Source organism: Rhipicephalus sanguineus, chromosome 7, assembly GCF_013339695.2.
Source record: "Rhipicephalus sanguineus isolate Rsan-2018 chromosome 7, BIME_Rsan_1.4, whole genome shotgun sequence".
NCBI lineage: Eukaryota > Metazoa > Arthropoda > Arachnida > Ixodida > Ixodidae > Rhipicephalus > Rhipicephalus sanguineus.
Genome location: NC_051182.1, coordinates 130,769,228 through 130,785,963, shown reverse-complemented (window position 1 = coordinate 130,785,963; position 16,736 = coordinate 130,769,228). Strand labels below are relative to the sequence as shown.

At 47.0% G+C, this 16,736-nt stretch overlaps 1 protein-coding gene across 1 annotated transcript in view; it reads left to right on the top strand.

The window, feature by feature from the left end:
• Positions 1-12,128: 12,128 nt before the first annotated feature.
• Positions 12,129-16,736, top strand: part of LOC119399035 (zinc finger protein 182-like) — a 47,457-nt gene continuing 42,849 nt past the window's right edge. The window contains exon 1 of the mRNA XM_049417509.1: positions 12,129-12,253. Within this exon, the coding sequence (XP_049273466.1) occupies positions 12,129-12,253 (125 nt within the window). The remainder of the gene's footprint in view (positions 12,254-16,736) is intronic.

Genomic DNA, 16,736 nt, shown 5'->3' with positions numbered 1-16,736 from the left:
CCCCCCCTCGCTCGCTTTTACCCGCGGTAGAACATAAAATGCGCGGGGGAATCTTATCAATTTGGACTTCATACCGAAAGGACATGACGGCGACGGCAAAAACCCGTCGAGACTGTCCATATAATTGCTGTCACAATAAAATGCGTTGGCTCAGCAAGCAACGAATTGCCACAACAGATATGTCCCTGAACTAACGCGGCAAATCTGTTGTATCTCTACAGAAACCTGTTGACACAATTGCAGAGCTTCGCGACATACGACAATGTGGCAGTATTCCACGCCCCAAAGATCAAGACGTCAGAATTTCTTGTTTCGCATATTCTGTTGTATTGTTCAACTGGCACTTGCTTATCAATGTTTATTAATGTGCTCGAAAGTGGTGAGAATCATCAGTGCGTGCACTGTCAGACGAGGAACGCATCTTCCTGACTCGGCTAATAATGAAGTAATTAACACCTGCAACGAAAATTTAGTTGCCCTCCCCCAAACAGGAAAACGGGGCCCAGTGAAGCTTGGCTTGTGCGTGCCGGACCCACTATTTTTCTTTCTTTCGCATTCCGGAATACTCCCTGCTAACTTTTCTCCTTCCTCCATGCCGGGAATCGGACCTTTACCCACGCTCTTAACAGCGCGACACATCGAAGACAACTTCTGTTGCTACAGGCAACGACGACTGCCATGCGTGAAACAATGAAATGCAACAAATGAAGGCAACAGTGAACTGTGGCAACGTGCAGCGACAAGTGACCCCGATAAGAGATCAGATTTCCATATTAGAAACGGTGAATCGCTGACAAGACCACGATCGAGAAAGCATCAGTTATTGAAGAACGGCGCATAAGAATCACGCGTGTGAGAGCTGCACCTTCGAGGCCCTATTTGCATACACCCGCATTTCTGTACACTCGCCAGCGCCGGGTTTTTCGAGAACTATGCCGCTACCGCCACCTGGCCACCAAAACCTGGAACTCGTAGAAGTTTCGCTTAAAAGGCTGCGCACATTCGCCACCAAGTGCTACGAGCTGTAAAAATCCTGCGCTAATGTCATTTTTGTGCAGGCCTTGGTGTAGTTCTAAATCCTGCGCTTAATGCAGCTCCACTATACCGTGAAATCCGAGGAAGCGCGTAGCGCGGGCTACCCAACTATTCCCATAGCAATCGCGCGCTTGCCGAGGCGGTGGCGCCCTCTCTTGCGCGGCGCGGGTATCAGCCGCACGTTTCAGTAGCGTCTAGCGATGTACATTATTGCGATTAATTCTTGATTATTTCTGTAGTTTATATTGCTTTAGACCTTGTCAGTGTATCTAGCACTGGTCTTGAGCTGTTAGCCTTGTTTTAGGCCTGTATTGACCGCTGCATGACCGTGCGACATGACACAGTCGATGGACGTAAGGCAATTTGTGGGCCCTTCAAGTGTTAAGCACTAAAAAGGTCCCATTGTCGCCTTGCCCCATTGCTGCAGCATCGAAGAGTGCCAGTCCTCGTGCGACCGGATCGCAATCATGGCCGACGGCCGGCTGAAGTGTCTGGGCACGCTGCAGCAGCTGCGGGACAGGTATGCCCGGGGCTACCGGCTCGAATTCATGCTCAAGAACGAGGCCCAACCCAGCGCGAAGAAAGAATTCAGGGAGGCCGTGCAACAGCACTTCGTCGGAATCGAGCTCGTCGAATCACTCCAGGTAAACAATACCTACTTTCTTGCTATCTACGTATGAAGGGGACCCTGAAACGACACAAACGCATTCATCCGTCAAAGCATGTTCTAATGATTATTTGCAGACCAATTTGAGCCCTCTGCGTCAAGTGCGTAATATGTTACAATACTTTAAACATGCGAATCGCTACAGGTCGTAGCGGCGCAGCCGAACGAGTTTCCTACTTCCCGCTTCCATTCTATACGTAGCGTTGTTCCAGTATACGTAGCACCGGCGACCTATCTGATTGGATGTGTCTAGTCTACGTCACTGAACCACCGATGGACAGTGAGCGTCGTCCGCCTGTGCTACAACGGGCTCCGTGTTGTCCTGAGCTGTCCGACAGCGTTTATCTCGAGGTTTTCTTTTCTAGGACACCATGAATTGTCCTAGCTGCGTTGTGTGCTCGAAATCTAGCGACTAGCGACTTGTAAAGTTGCGACATCGTGTAAGACATGTAAGGTAACTGGTGAGCGGAGTCGCTTTAGCTCGTCGGTGCAGTGAGCGTCGGGCTCTCGACATCCGGTCAACGCCGGGATCCACGCCTCTGGGGCTGTAACATCAACCCGAAAGACACAACCAAATTGCCCGAGTTTACGTTTATCGTTCTCAGATACCTTTTGTTTGTGCAATACTTCTTGGAGTTGGCAGATTACCTGCGTGCCGGAGAATAAAATAAGAACGGCTGGTAATATTGCCGGACCTGGCGAAGCGGATGTCAATAATTACGCGATCCGCTTCGCCTCCGCTACACGACGGCGTGCTGCTGAAGTTCACGGAGAGCCTGGGAGAGGGTTGTGCCTCTCAACCCGTCGAGCGCGCTGCCGCTGCCAATGACGGCTGCACGTTCGACGAGTTAAGGAGGAAAGACAGTGCCGAGAAGTAGGATAGCATAATTGCCCGTAGCTGCCTTGATACAAGCTGCGTCGCTTAATTTATGGTGCAAATTAATTTGAGGATGGTAAAGCCTAAACGCTGACAAAATGTAAAAAAAAAAAACGTTTCAGGGTGCATTTAAGCAAAGCTTTTGGCAGGTTGCCTGGATGTCTCGTTTTGAACTCGCAAAGATGGCCGGATTATCTCGTTTGAGGGCCCGGATAATGGCGCTCGCTTTTGGCTCAGGCTCACTTGAAGGTCGCTGCAACGAAAGCTAAAAGCATTTCATGCGTTAAAAAATACGAATTGGAACTCTAAACGCCTTGCTCGTTGAATAACTATAATACTATAACACCAAAACGCATCCTCAAGATTCTATTTTTTTCTCCGCTACCGCAGAACGGGCTCACCTACCAGTTGGCGGAGCGCCTACCGTGGAGTGTGCTGTTCCGCAAGGTGGCACTGCTCGAGAAGGACTTCCCTCTCGAGTACGCCATTGTCGGCGAGAACACGTTGGAGCAAGTCTTCCTGTCCCAAGTCGGGGCCGACAAAGGGCAGTCCTCGACGTCTAAATAAGCAGTGACGTCATTGCTAAACTTTATATTTCAATTATCGATTACACAGCGTCGATAACGGTGCAATAAATGCTGTAGTCTCCGAAACACTCTTTTCACGGCCACGTCGCTCGCTTTAGCGTCTGCCGAAGCCCCCGACGAACGCTTTTTGCGCTATCGTTGCCGTAAATGTATCACTGTTGCGTTTATAGCTCAGGCGTTAACAGGCACGACGATAAAGGTAAGACTACCGCAGCTTCTACCTTGTTAAAGGGAAACTAAAGCAAATAATTTATGCCAGAATGAAAGGTGAATGCTAGAGAACGTCTAAAACGTCCTCCTCTGCTCCCTCCACCACCGCACCCTTCCATAATAGTCTTTCTCCTCCTCCTTATTACACACAGCCGCGCTTTAGCAATTGAGAAATTAAGATAAATGTAGGACACGATTTAAGCCACCAGTCGGACATTCTGAAACACAAGCCCGATGACTTAGCAGGACCTCGGTACAATGATTCACAAGTACTGAAACTAGCCATGACAGAAAAGAGCATTTCAGTACATTACAGGACGGAATAATGCGCAACAAGTGCATTTCAGTGAGGAATCAATACAATCTACTGATAAGAAATAAACGATTGTTTCCGCCTTCGAGTCGTCTTCAGTGAAAGCAGAAGGGACTTTGTGGCTTTTGTTTCACAACAGGATGTCTGTGAGGGAACATGATCCATTAGTAATGCCATTACCTGATAACTGAAGTGTTACGGGTATGGAGGAAAATAAAACTAGGAAGGAGCTTCACGTGACATTCCTGAAACTGACCCCCCCCCCCCCAAAAAAAAAAAGAAATTAAACAGGAGCATGCCGGAAATGCTACCATGAGCATCGAGCGCATGATTGAGCATGAGGAGGGAGCAGAGAGCGCCCCGTAATTTTTTTTCCTCATGAGCCCAGCAAAAAATGATGAAGCCGGAGCATGATGGGAATTCTACCATTGGTACGAAGAGATAACGGCTTCGGAAGAAATTGGCTTGTGGACGCTAGGCGCGCTCCCCCCCAAGTATCTCTTTCTTTGGTCTCTGTGGTTGTAGCGTCACTTTAACACACATCCAAAGGATGACCTTTAACAGCGGAGCAATTCAACCGCCCAGATGCACTTATTGCATACTCTAGTCCTCAACATCTACGTTGTCTTGGACAGTTTAAGTATTTCTCGGGCATTAATAACGAAAGGTAGATAATAAGATAGATGCATCTGAAAAAGTCATTTGGTAAATTCCTCTACCGTTTAAAGAATACAAAAGCATTGCTCAGATATGCAATCAGAATTTCAATAACTCGCCCGAGCGAGTCGGACGGTTCTGTTTGACTACGTTAACGTTAAAGCAATGTCGTTAACTGGCTCCAAGAAGCAGTGTGTGTGTGGAAGCCTTGAATTTCGTTACTTATTCAAGGTTATCCAACATTTCCTGAACACGTAATGACCAGAATTTGGAGACGTGTGCACGTAGCGCCATCTCTCGTCAGTGAGAGCGGTGGCCTGCCGTAACTAAATAGGAAAGAGGCGAAAAAAATCATATCCGACGAAAAAAGATGCTTATCAAAAACGACTCCCGGTTCTATGCAGCAGAGACTTATTTGAATATTCTGTTAAAATTACAGTGCCGCACCACAAATCATGTGGCTTCCCAAAGTGTTTAATATTTTACAATGGGGCCCCATGTGTTTCTTATGGGAGGTGTTCAATTGTCCTGGGAAGCCACACGCTTTGTAGTGCGATACTGCAAATTTACGAAAATGTCCCAGTAGGTTACTGCTGCATAGAACCCGGAGTCGTTTTTGATAACTAGCTTTATGCAAGAGATATGATTTTTTTCGCCTATTTCCCATTCAGTTAAGGCAGGATGCCATTGCTGCCGCCGACAGATGGCGCCACGTACAGATGTCCCCAAATCCTGGGAATGTGATACAAACTGTGCGCCATGTCCAGGGAACGGAGCTTAAGGTACGTGATAAGCTTACTTACGAAACACACGTGAAAAGCATTTTTCTGGGATAAGTTTGTGGAAAGCTTCAAAAACCCCAAATAAAGGGACACTGAAGGGAAAACGATCTTTCTCATATTTCTAAATCACTCTTTCACAATTGCAGTTTCAAGAAATTTCGTCGAGCCAATGTCGCCAAAATACGAAGAATACACTTTGACATACCTGACGTCACGTGTGGCGATTATGGGGGAAATTTAAAAATGCAACTTTCACCTTGATTGTCTGCACTACTATTAAACCTATGATCGCGATATTAACGACATCTAACTGCGCAATTTTTAACAACGTAGTAATTACGTGTTCATTTTTTCCGGCTGAAAAAGAAAACCCTCGAAATATGAAAAATAACACGTGACTACGCTCCCACCCGCAAAGGAAACCAGCGCCCTCAAATAAGCTTACTGCAAACAACCGCGTTGCCTGTTGTCCATTGCGAGAGACAGCATTCCGCATTTTGGCAAGGGTACAGGCAATGCCACCTAGAAAAAAATTCTAGAGGGCGCTGGTACAGGTCGGGTGCCAACGATATGCGTACAGTTTCGCTGGGATTCACTGCGTTCAAAAGTACGCCGCAATCAACCTTATCTCACGGCCAACCGTTCTCACTGATAACGCGGCAGGTGTTCTGATTACGGCCTGACTCTGAAGAAACCAAGCGGTGCGTTTCTTAGGCCGGGGAGTGGCAGATAGGGCGATGCGTTTTTTTTTCTTTCTGCATTTTTTCCTTGATACTGTCTACATCATAGGGAGCCTGTTTGAGGGCGCTGGTCCCCAACGCGCGCAACAGTCTAGTCACGTGTCACTTTTCATATTTCGCGGGTTTCCTTGATCAAGCAGAAAAAATGAGCGCGCAATTAGCACGTTGTTGAAAGTAGCACAGTTAGATGCCATTTGAACATGCCTACATACGCCTCATTGATATTTGACAATTAGGTGAGTACTTGTCGAGTTACAAATATAATTATGACTAATTAATTAAACCTCATTAACGAAAAAAAAATAGCAGTGACTACTCCAGTCCACTAGGAACATTATGCAGTAGGTTTCCTTCGTGTAACGCCGTTCCTATTTTTTAAAATCGTGCTGCGTGATAGCTGGGACACCCCTGTATATATATATATATATATATATAGATATATATATGATGTTAGGTGATTTTTTTATATTTATAGAGCTGAGCAGATGACTTGCTTTTCAAAACTGTTTGTTTTAAATCAAGGAAGAATCTGCAGAAACAGATTGCGCAGGCTGGGACGCCATATACCGCGACAACACAGCAGTGTTTAATAACATTTTGGAAATATTACCATGAAGTTTAAGAAGTACACGCAAATTTAACCTGATCATTTGAGCATTGCATCAGCAAACTTCCCAGTCTTAGTTTGGCGTTGTAGATACGATGAGTATGAAGAACCTGCTATGACTCTAGTACCTTAAATTCTCACTTATTAAACAAAACATGTGGTTCACAAAGCAAGGTGCTTCGCATGAAGCCGAGTGCCAATTTCTTTACTGTTAGAGCCCTATAACATAAAATCTTTCTTAAGAAGAATACAAAGTTCAGTCGTTAATTACTTAAGCAAACCACATTGAGCTGGGTGTATGTTTATAAGATTATAAATGACTACGAATTTATATACTACGTGTCGTTCCTTGCCCTCCTACTTTTCCCAGCTTGGGTGGGGAGTGCACGGAAAAGCGGTGAAGTGGCCATTTACCCTCCCTCCGGCTCCTCCAAGTAACCGGCCTACGTAAACCGTGTAAGCTCAAATTTTCCTTGAAAAAGTGTGGGCGATTATAACGTTAAACTACCCCGCATTGTTTCCTTCCGTATACGTCGTTAGCTGTTAATGATTGGCAGGTATGTTCTGGGTCATGCACCCAGCAGCTGCTCGTAAAACGACGCAACAAATGACGCGTAAGTGATCCACCGCATAATTACCACGTACGCTGACTGCGTAAAAAATTATAATGAACTATTTTCAATACGGCGTATTGTTTGTCATTGGCTATTCGTCAAACATTTTCAATGTGCCATAAAATCGCCTCTTTGTTACGCGACGTCTCAAGTCTGCGAAAACTCACGGCGCTAAAATGAAGTGTGCACAATAAGCAGCACATTACTGTGCTGAACAGTAACTTATTTTTTTTTTTCGGAATAGCCAGACAGTGTCTCTTTTTGAACGTAATTTAAGAAGGCTGCCCGCCAATCACATTGGCAGCGGATTAGAATGACGTATTCTTTTTTTTTTTTCGGGAGGGAGTCAACCATACTTCATTATGTATGAAGCATACTTCATTATGTCGTGCGTGCGCTTGCATGTGTGCGTGTATATATACACGCACACATAATCCTCCCGCTCCCCCATCTCCTGTCTAGGCCAATTGAGCAAGATACTAAGTACGGGGCTCCCCACTCGACCAGCGCAACGGGCGCGGCGGCATCTCAGCCACCCGCCCCCATCTAAGATTGGAATCGCCCGTCCGGGACGCGCGAATCGAGCATCTAAGACAACGGCCAGTCTCAGTCTGGATCGCGCGTCTCGCCACGAAAGCGCGAAAGGTGCCTCTGTGCGTCGCCTGAGGCCCCTTCCCGTCGCCCCCTCCGCTGTCGGCCAGTGCGGCTGAACTTCACAAAGACTTTCTCCCGAGGCAGGTACGACGACATCTTCGTTCTCCGTTGCATGCAGCTGCAGTAGCCCGGATAAGTAATAAGTGCGCGGCAGTTTTCCGCTGCCATAAAACTGTTCTACATCTCTCGGTTAACGCAGCCGGGTCGTTATTTCCCAGTAATTTCCATGAAAACTGAACACAGTTATTTTATTCTTGAAACAGTGGCTATTTTCTGTCAACTGATCGGGCCCATCGGGCCACTCATTTCGAATATGGTTAGTGAGAGTTTTTGTAGGCACGCCACAAGTGAAAAACATTCCCTAGGCCGCAAGCGTCGAACTCAAAAACCGCCATAGAGCTTTCTAGAAAAAAGGACGCGCCCACTCTGGCAGAGGGGAGGCCGGCAAACGGGAGCGCTGGTCGCCGGAGTTTCGGCCGTTTGCCGTGGATGGAATGAACAATTTGTGCGTTCACGCAAGCGAGTTGATGCATTCAATAGCCGCTCTTGTAACTATGTGTGAAACTTTCTTCGTAGCACATAGAAGGGGAATAGCCTTGCGTTGGGGAAGTCGCCCCTCGGTCAGCTGACGATGGACGCAAAGCCATCTCCCAACTGTTTATGCTCTCTTCACTCGTTGCTTACGCTCTTCGAATCGTTACGTCGAATGCATTTAAATGGCTCATGAAACGCAAGAATTGAGCGTCGGCGTCGACGGCGTCAACACGATCGAGTGATGCGAAGAAATCGCCTGGTGACAAATTGCGGAATTTTGTGACATCTTGACGTCACTATGCCGTCATATATTGTGAGGCCGCATGATGACGTCACCACATGACATCATTGCTTGGTCTAAGCTACGTGGGCCTATCAAGGAGGCAGTGCAAAACAACGTTAGGTGCAGAAAGCTTTCGGTAGGGGGCGCGGGAGGATCAATACGTTGACTGAGCAGAAAGAAGCTGATGGCTTTCGCCTTCGCGTCATCTTAGGAGAATATGCATCAGGGACCCTGGGAGTTTTGTGCCTTCCTCCAATTCCCCCGCATTTCTTAAGCCGTAAACCCCTATCACCTTACTCCAGTGGTTCTCAAATGGGGTTCCGCGACGCCATCACCCGCGAAAAAAAAAAAACTTTTTTTTTAGGCAAGTTTTGACCTATTCCCAGTTCCAGGCTCTGCTCCAGGAAATGCAGCTACCTTCTGAATAATACCACCTCGGCTTCCCCAACACCTCCATTAAGAAGTAAGCCTGCTACATCAGCCGCAATAGCGCTGCATTTCCTTCCTGTTCTGTCTTCGTTTTAATGCGATAGCGAGCGCGTGTTAAGGAAACAGTTTAGATGAATTGCTCAGTGCAAGATAGATAGATAGATAGATAGATAGATAGATAGATAGATAGATAGATAGAAAGTATAATCATGCACGTATACGCTAAGCTTAACTCGCCTCACATTATCGCGGTAGGGCAAAGACTCCTCAATATTTTTCTGTTTCCTTTTTCATTGCGATAGCCATTTTACGGGCACTCTGGGTGGGTTTTTGCCGTCGCCGTCATGCTCCGTATATAGTCCAAATCGATAACATCGCCCTACGCATCGTATGTTCTCCGCGCTAGTAAAGGCGCGCTAGCGTCACGGACGAGCGCGGCTGAAGCTGAGATTGAAAGAGCCGGCCTTCTCCGTCGCACGAAGGGCACATTCGATAACATCGCCCTGCGTGCGAGGCCCGGCGTCGATGGCTCGTCAGGCAGAGAGGAAACGCGCCGCCCGTCCTTCGGGCGAAGGAACGTGAAAGGGCGTCACTGGGAGGGCTGCGTCGCTCGAGCAGCAACTGCGAACTTTGAAGATATGGGTGCGGTCGCGAGGGCTGGCGCGCCTGTTATCTCGATAGTAGACAACACTCGACGGCTCGCATACGTGGTGTGCTCTCAGCGTTTGCTTTGTCTTGAGACGACAGACAGCACGAAAACCGCGTCGCTCCCTGGAACGGCCGGATTAGTTTTAACCAGCGTTTTGTATAGTTACGCGAGATCGGGTCCTAAAGACCAATCCCTGGCGCGATTACGATAGAGGCGAAAATGCTTGAAGCCCGTATAGTTAGATTTAGGTGCAGGTTAAAGAACCCCAGGTGGTGGGAATTTCCACTGGTTTTACGACGTTAAACGTGGTTTTAGGACGTTAATCGTGGTTAATTTTAGGACGTTAAACCCGAACAATTATTATATTATCCAAAAGAATTATCTGCTAGCCTTACTTTCCACTAAATTTTAAAGGGACCCTCCAACGCTTTTGAGGGCGCTTTACTGACCTGCTACTTCCCTTTCTCCACCTCTCCTTTACACCCCTCTCTCCACTTTCCACAAAGGAACTGAGAGATACCCCACCCGGCAGCATTGTCCGCTACGGGTGCCGTTCGTACTGGTTTTAGGAACCGCAGCGGGAGCGGAGTGGGTTGAGAGACGCGGGCGACGGCTGCCATGGTTAGTGCGCCAGTTTGTGCTAAAGTTGAACGGCACCTTCTCCAGGGGTGCAACAGCTGCGCCAATTGCGCAAATTTCACACAATTCCTTATTTTTGTGCTAAGCTGAGCCAAAACCGTGAAAAATTGCTCCACGCTGCGCCAGAATGCCCGACCAGCCTCAATATTCTCTCATTTGCGCAAGTTTTAGCGAGAAATGGAGGCCGCGTTGGTCATCTGTAGCTTGGGCATCGTCATCCAATACAGACGTGCAGACCCTAACTCCCCAGGGAAAGAAAAGCAAGTCACAGTTTCACCGCAAGGACGAAGCAATGAATGCGATAGCAACAAATTGTAATGTTTCTTATACGAAGTGAGACCGCCAGCAAACTATTTTTTATCCAATCTCGCATAACTCTGCAAAACTTTGGTGTAAGAGAATACGGCCGCTCCAGGGAAAGATGCTCTTTCTGCACTGTGTCTTCGCATTGAGAGCGCAGCACGTAGAAAGATATACGAGCCGCCCGCTCATGGCTGCCGAGATAGCGCGCGAACCGGCGATCGCGACCGCGCCCTTAGAATCAGAGTTCAATGTTGCTGCTCGAGCGACCCGTCCCCTCGCGTCTTTTTATGCTCGTTCAAGACGGGCGGGGAGTTTCCTCTCTGCTTCGACGGCAGGCCTCCCGAGCGGAGTGGTGTTATCGCATGCGCCCTCAGAGCGACGGAGGTGGGCCGGCTCGTTTGATCTCTGCTTCAGCCGCGTTCGTCACCCGCACTCGCGCGCTTTTTCCCGCGGTAGAACATACTATCCTCGGGGTGGGGGGGGGGGGGGTATGTTATCAACTTGGACTTTATACGGCACATGGCGGCAAAAACCCGTCGAGAGTGTCCACATAATTGCTATCGCAATAAAAAAAGGGCAGTGGTTCGCCAATTTCCTGATGCTTGTTTTATTGCGTCCAGAACGCTTTTTAAGCCACTTTTTGCCGCAGTACACTGTTGTCCTGCTGAAAAGCGTACTGAGATTTCAAAGGGGCTATTAGTACTAGCTGTCAGGGACACAGCACGTTTCGTTCCTTAGTTACTTAGTCGTGCACGCGCAGTGTAATTACGAGCACTAGTATAATCGCTGACGTCTAAAGAATTATTGACAATCATTTGGAGCTGCTGTGTATGGCGTTTCTGCGGCCTTGGGAAACAACTAGATAAAAACGTACGCCAGTTTTCTTTTTTCGGTACCCCCACTTGCTCCTGCTTTACGAATCTCCCAAATTTCGAGGTTGCCAGTTTCGCAGATCCACATTAGCATTTGCAGTGTCTGTCGAATTATTTGACAGGCCCTGCAAATGCTAATGTGGACTTAGTCGTTGTTCGCACTGTGGGGTGGCTGAACACACTGATTTTATTGAAATACCAGTGTTCACGTGCACTGTGCACGACTTGGCTGATGCTGAATGGTTTGTACGTGTTTTTGTTTTCTTTTCTAAAAGTAAGCCTTCTTTGTTATACTGCTGCAATGTGGGATTTCGTGCTAGAAAATTCAGGTATTTTCGTAAGCTGCTCCAAAAGCAACATTTCGCTGCTTCAAAAATTGCTCCAAATCATTTTTCGGCTGTTGCACCCCTGCTTCTCTAGTTCACGGCGCGGTCGATAGATGCGGCAGTTCCTGAAAAACGCATAAAATTCATTATTTTGCTCCAGTTTACGCCTGTAAGCACCGTTGTATTAGACAATTGTGCTTGGGTGCTAAAATTAATTTTAGCACCCAAGCTTTCATTTGGGCTAGAAATCTCGGCAGCAAAAGTTCTGTTCAGTATCCCTTCAAGTAATGGCTTACTGATGCCGAACTGTGATAGGCGATTGTTATTCTAATTTTTATAGGGTTCCAGCCATGGTTCCAGCCATGGCCAGAGTCAAGACACGGACGTCTCAGCAGACCTCTAGGCCTGTCCGAGGATCTCCAAGGAAAATCTGCGATAATAGGAGTCAAGACTCCATATTGACAGCAGACAAAAGGTGAGTAATCTGTGTGCATCACACGTTTCTGAAATGTTATAAAAATTTCCTGGTGCTCGTTTTTCAGTCCAGGTTATTTTTCATGTATAAACATTGCTGCTTTCTATCGCGCATTTTTGTTCGTGTTTTGCTAAACTTGATATTATCGTGACCAATCGCAGTTTACAGTGAAACCTCGGTGATACGAATCTCACGGGACCACCGAAAATATTCGTATCATCCGAAATTCGTATGACCAGAAAGCACGGAAAATTAGCATGCGACAAAAGAAAGATGGCGTACATTTTCATTTACTGTTTTTCAGGGCCGCAGCAACGTCAGAAAGAACCCTGAATGATTGTCAGTTATGTTTTTAGATGTCGGCAATCACACCTGCACTCGTAAATGTACGGCCCGTACGCACGTATTTAATTATTGAATCAGGTGCGTTGTGACTCGCGACAGCCGTAGCCCCTTCCAAATTTTAGTATGCCTTTTTGCATGACACCAGAGCACTGCAGCGAAAGTAACAAAAGAAGCGCTTTGTCGCGATGAATCAAGACCACAAAATTACCGAACCGCGGTCCTGTGTTATGATTTTGTTATCTCAGAGTTGTTGGGGATGATTTTTTTTAGAGATTTACGGCCGTGCCTGCACAAGTGCAACCTCAACGGTCGCGCATGTTGACGTTGTGAGACCTGACTCCTTCGCCAAGACCGTCCTCGCCTTCTTTCGGTCCTCGTCCACCTTTCGTAAGATGTCTGATGCACGAGGGAGGCACGTGTAAACACAGTACAATGACAGCAGCCCGCGTCGACGCGTTAGAAAAAAAGCATGGCGCCAATGTCCTCTGTAATCTAAATGCGAAGGCACACGGAAGCACATAAGAGCGTCAAAGATTCGCGCACACAATCTCGGAGGCCGTGACGCGTCTCTGAAGGTTTATTCTGACCGTAAGAAAAGTTTTTCTTACACTGTGATTCTGACGATTCGGCGGTGCGGCGCGCATGCCCACGCTTGCGTTCCAGCGCTCGCACCTGCTTGGCGCGTCTTCCGCGACATCGCGGACAGCACTTCTTCGTACCTGGGCGATAGCGTACGTTCGTATCAAACGTCGCTCGGTGAAAATCGGTTCGCAACAACCGTACTTCATTACATTGCAGTCCAATGGGCCGGCCGGGACCAACGAAAAATTCGTATCACCCCGAAATTCGTATGAGCTGTGATCGTATCACCGAGGTTTTACTGTATTAATGTACAACGTAATACTCATTGCAAAAGTTGCGAGGTTATTCGGTGGTCTCTTGTTTTTTTTACGAGAGTAATAACTAAATAAGCTAACGAGCACATACAGTCGCTGATGTGTTTCGAGCCGTAGCCGATCCGAAATCCGTGCCCGAACCAGAGTTTTACCTGGGACTGAAGCTGAACCAATATTCTCGGAATGGGCCTGAGCCGAAAAGGGTAACGGTTACCGGTTCAGCTTAGAAATGGTTCAAGGATACAGAGCAAAAACAAGGACACAACATGTAGCACGATTCTTCGCCAGCTTCTCCCACTGGCAGATCGTGACGGCTGACGAGTACAGTAGTCCACGTGAGTGGCAATGCACTGTAGATATGGGCTCTAAGCTATGTGGATATATGCACGCCTAGACGCTTCCACTGCTGAACTAAGCCATGCCACTAGCTTTGCGTAGCCGAAACATTGCTCCGTGAAGCTTCGCATAATCTCCGGGCTACCAATATGGCTGCTAGAACAGCTCACTACTATCTAGGTCATTTCGCTACACTTCTCTAGCCGTACTGCGTGCCAAGGTTTGTTTAAGTAATGGTGGCATATTAGCGACAGCACAAGGCCAGACTAATTATTATTAATAATCATTTTATTAGTCTTGTTTCTCTTCCAAGCACTTCTGGTTTTCGAATATCCAGAAAGTCTTCTAAAATTAAAACTAGTATGAAATCGATGGCTCTGGTTGAAGTCATTAGTTGTGCATCTGATATCGGAGCATATGTTTACATAAGGGCAATTAACTGTCAGGATAGGTAATGAAAATTAACTGATTGAGTTCATTGAAAGGGCAGATGCTTTTGAACGAAAGAGCATGCCGCACTTCAATGAGCATCGCTGCTGTTTACGAACTAACAGCCAAACGACGACAGATTCAGTTCTTCTTGTGCTCATTTGGTTAATATTTTTATTCACCACAGCCGCGATAGAAAATGTGAAAACACAATTTGCCGATAATCGCCTTTTCTTTAATAAGCGTGCTATTTTACTAATGTTTAGTCCTGACAAGTGATTTCGGTATTATTTTTATACTGCAGCAGTCCAGTTGTGACCAAATCCAAGAGACCGACTTGTCAACCAGCCCAATCCAGCTCTGTCCAAGATTCTCCAGGAACAAGCGGCATGGATAGAAGGCGAGGTTCCGCCGCACTGACAGCGGACAAAGGGTTAGTAATTTGAATGCATCATGCGTTACTGAAATATTGTGAGAAATTTAGTGTACACGTCATTCAAGCAAGGTTATGTTTTTTTCATAGATATTGATGTTTTCCTCTGGATATCTTTTGCCCACCCTGAAATGAAATGTCCTCATTCATTACATTTAGAGAGCTAATGGAGGTGAAAATACACCTGTATATTTCGGGTGCTCTGATTGGTGTTTTCATAAATGAGAGATTGGGGCTCTTTAGCATTTGATTGATAAGCATAGGGGACAATAATTGTTGCGTTTAACTGTAACGCGCCAATTATGATGTAAATTGAAATGAATTAAAGTGGAGGAAACATCACGATTTAATTCTTTAGGATGCGAATCCAGGGCAATCGAATCACCCATCTGACGCTGTACCGAGCTACGATGCAAGGCGCTTTCCTGTCACTTAAATTCATTTCCGTTTACATCCTCGTTACTAAACTACCCTTAAGGACGTGTATTAATGCCCCCAACTATTTCCTTGGCCTAATTATCTCTTGGATTCACTTGCTACTGTCTAACAAGGAAACAAGACCACTGAAAAAAAAATTGCCCTCTCGTTGGAAGATGTCTCTATAATGCTCAACGTGTTAATCAAAACTAATGGCATTAGACCGCAGAGCAATGAGTATGAAGAAACTTCCGGGCCCGTACGTGTTCTCCGAGAGCATTATGTGCGCTTTAAAAGCGTTCAAACGCTTTCTTGAAGACAGCGGCATTGCTGGCAATTATTAAGGCAATTACCTTCCTATTACTTTAAGGTCACTTATTATATATATGTCCTTCGTATGTCCTGGTTATGACGTGTTGACTGCCACGTTGCCCATACGCGGGGATTCAGTTCTGTGATGACTAGAGACATCGTTAAGGACTTTACTAATTGCACTTGGACAGTTTCTTTTGCGTTACGGTGCTGTTGTTGGACGTGTGCGTGTGTTTTATTTCTTTCCGCATCCTACTGCTTGTGTGTTAATTTGTTGTATCGTACCTATGCGCCAAGCAGCTTCTAGGGTAGCGTAGCCTTGTATAAATGTAGCAAGGCGAGGGGAAAAGGAAGCGAGGGTGAGGAGAAGGTAAATGAGGAGGGCAGAGGGTAAAGAACAGCATAGTCTTGTATAGTATAGTGTAGCAAGGGGTGAGTGAGGGAAGTTAGTGTGAGAAGTTGGGGAATGCCACCCACGCTTTTCCGCTGTTTTTTTAGTCTTCGCACCAATAGTGCTAGATGCCCCAAAATCTTCTTTTATATCCTACTGTTTGTGTGTTTATTCGTTGTCTTGTATGGCCGATCCATTTTTGAGAGCTATGAAGTAGCCAGGACCTTATTTGTGCGCCAACATCTCCTTAATATCTTATCAATGAAAAAAAAAATATTTCTATCGCAGGTCCACTGACAATGTCAGTGTCTCCAAACTAGAAAGAGACCGCAAGACTACGGCCACGAGGTCCTTGCAGTGCGGCGTGTGTGACAAATTTTTCAGATTCAGGTCGCGCCTGCGAAGACACTTGTTTTCTCACGCTCGCGTCAAACGGTACGTCTGCGACGTGTGCGACAGGAAATACATGCGAAAGGCGAGTCTGGTGATCCACAGTCGCACGCACACGGGCGAGAGGCCCTTCGAGTGTTCGTCCTGCCCTGCCACGTTCGCCAGCCGCCAGAATCGGAGAAGACACATGATGACCCACACCGGTGAAAGACCGCACGAGTGCAACGTCTGTGGAAAGAGATTTGCCAGGAAAGCAATGCTCGTGGACCATGCACTGACTCATTCGGGGAAGAAGGCGTTCGCCTGCCACGTGTGCGGCCGAAAATTTTTCCGTAGAGACGCACTCCGGAGCCACGCCCGTACGCACACTGGCGAGAAGCCCTACGTCTGCCACCTTTGTCCCGCCACGTTCGCGCACCTGAGCACGCTGAAAGGGCACGTCGCAAGCCACACTGGCGAGCGACCTCACAAGTGCGACATATGCGGGCAGAGTTTCGGATCAAGGTGCAACCTTTCCAAACATATGATCGTTCA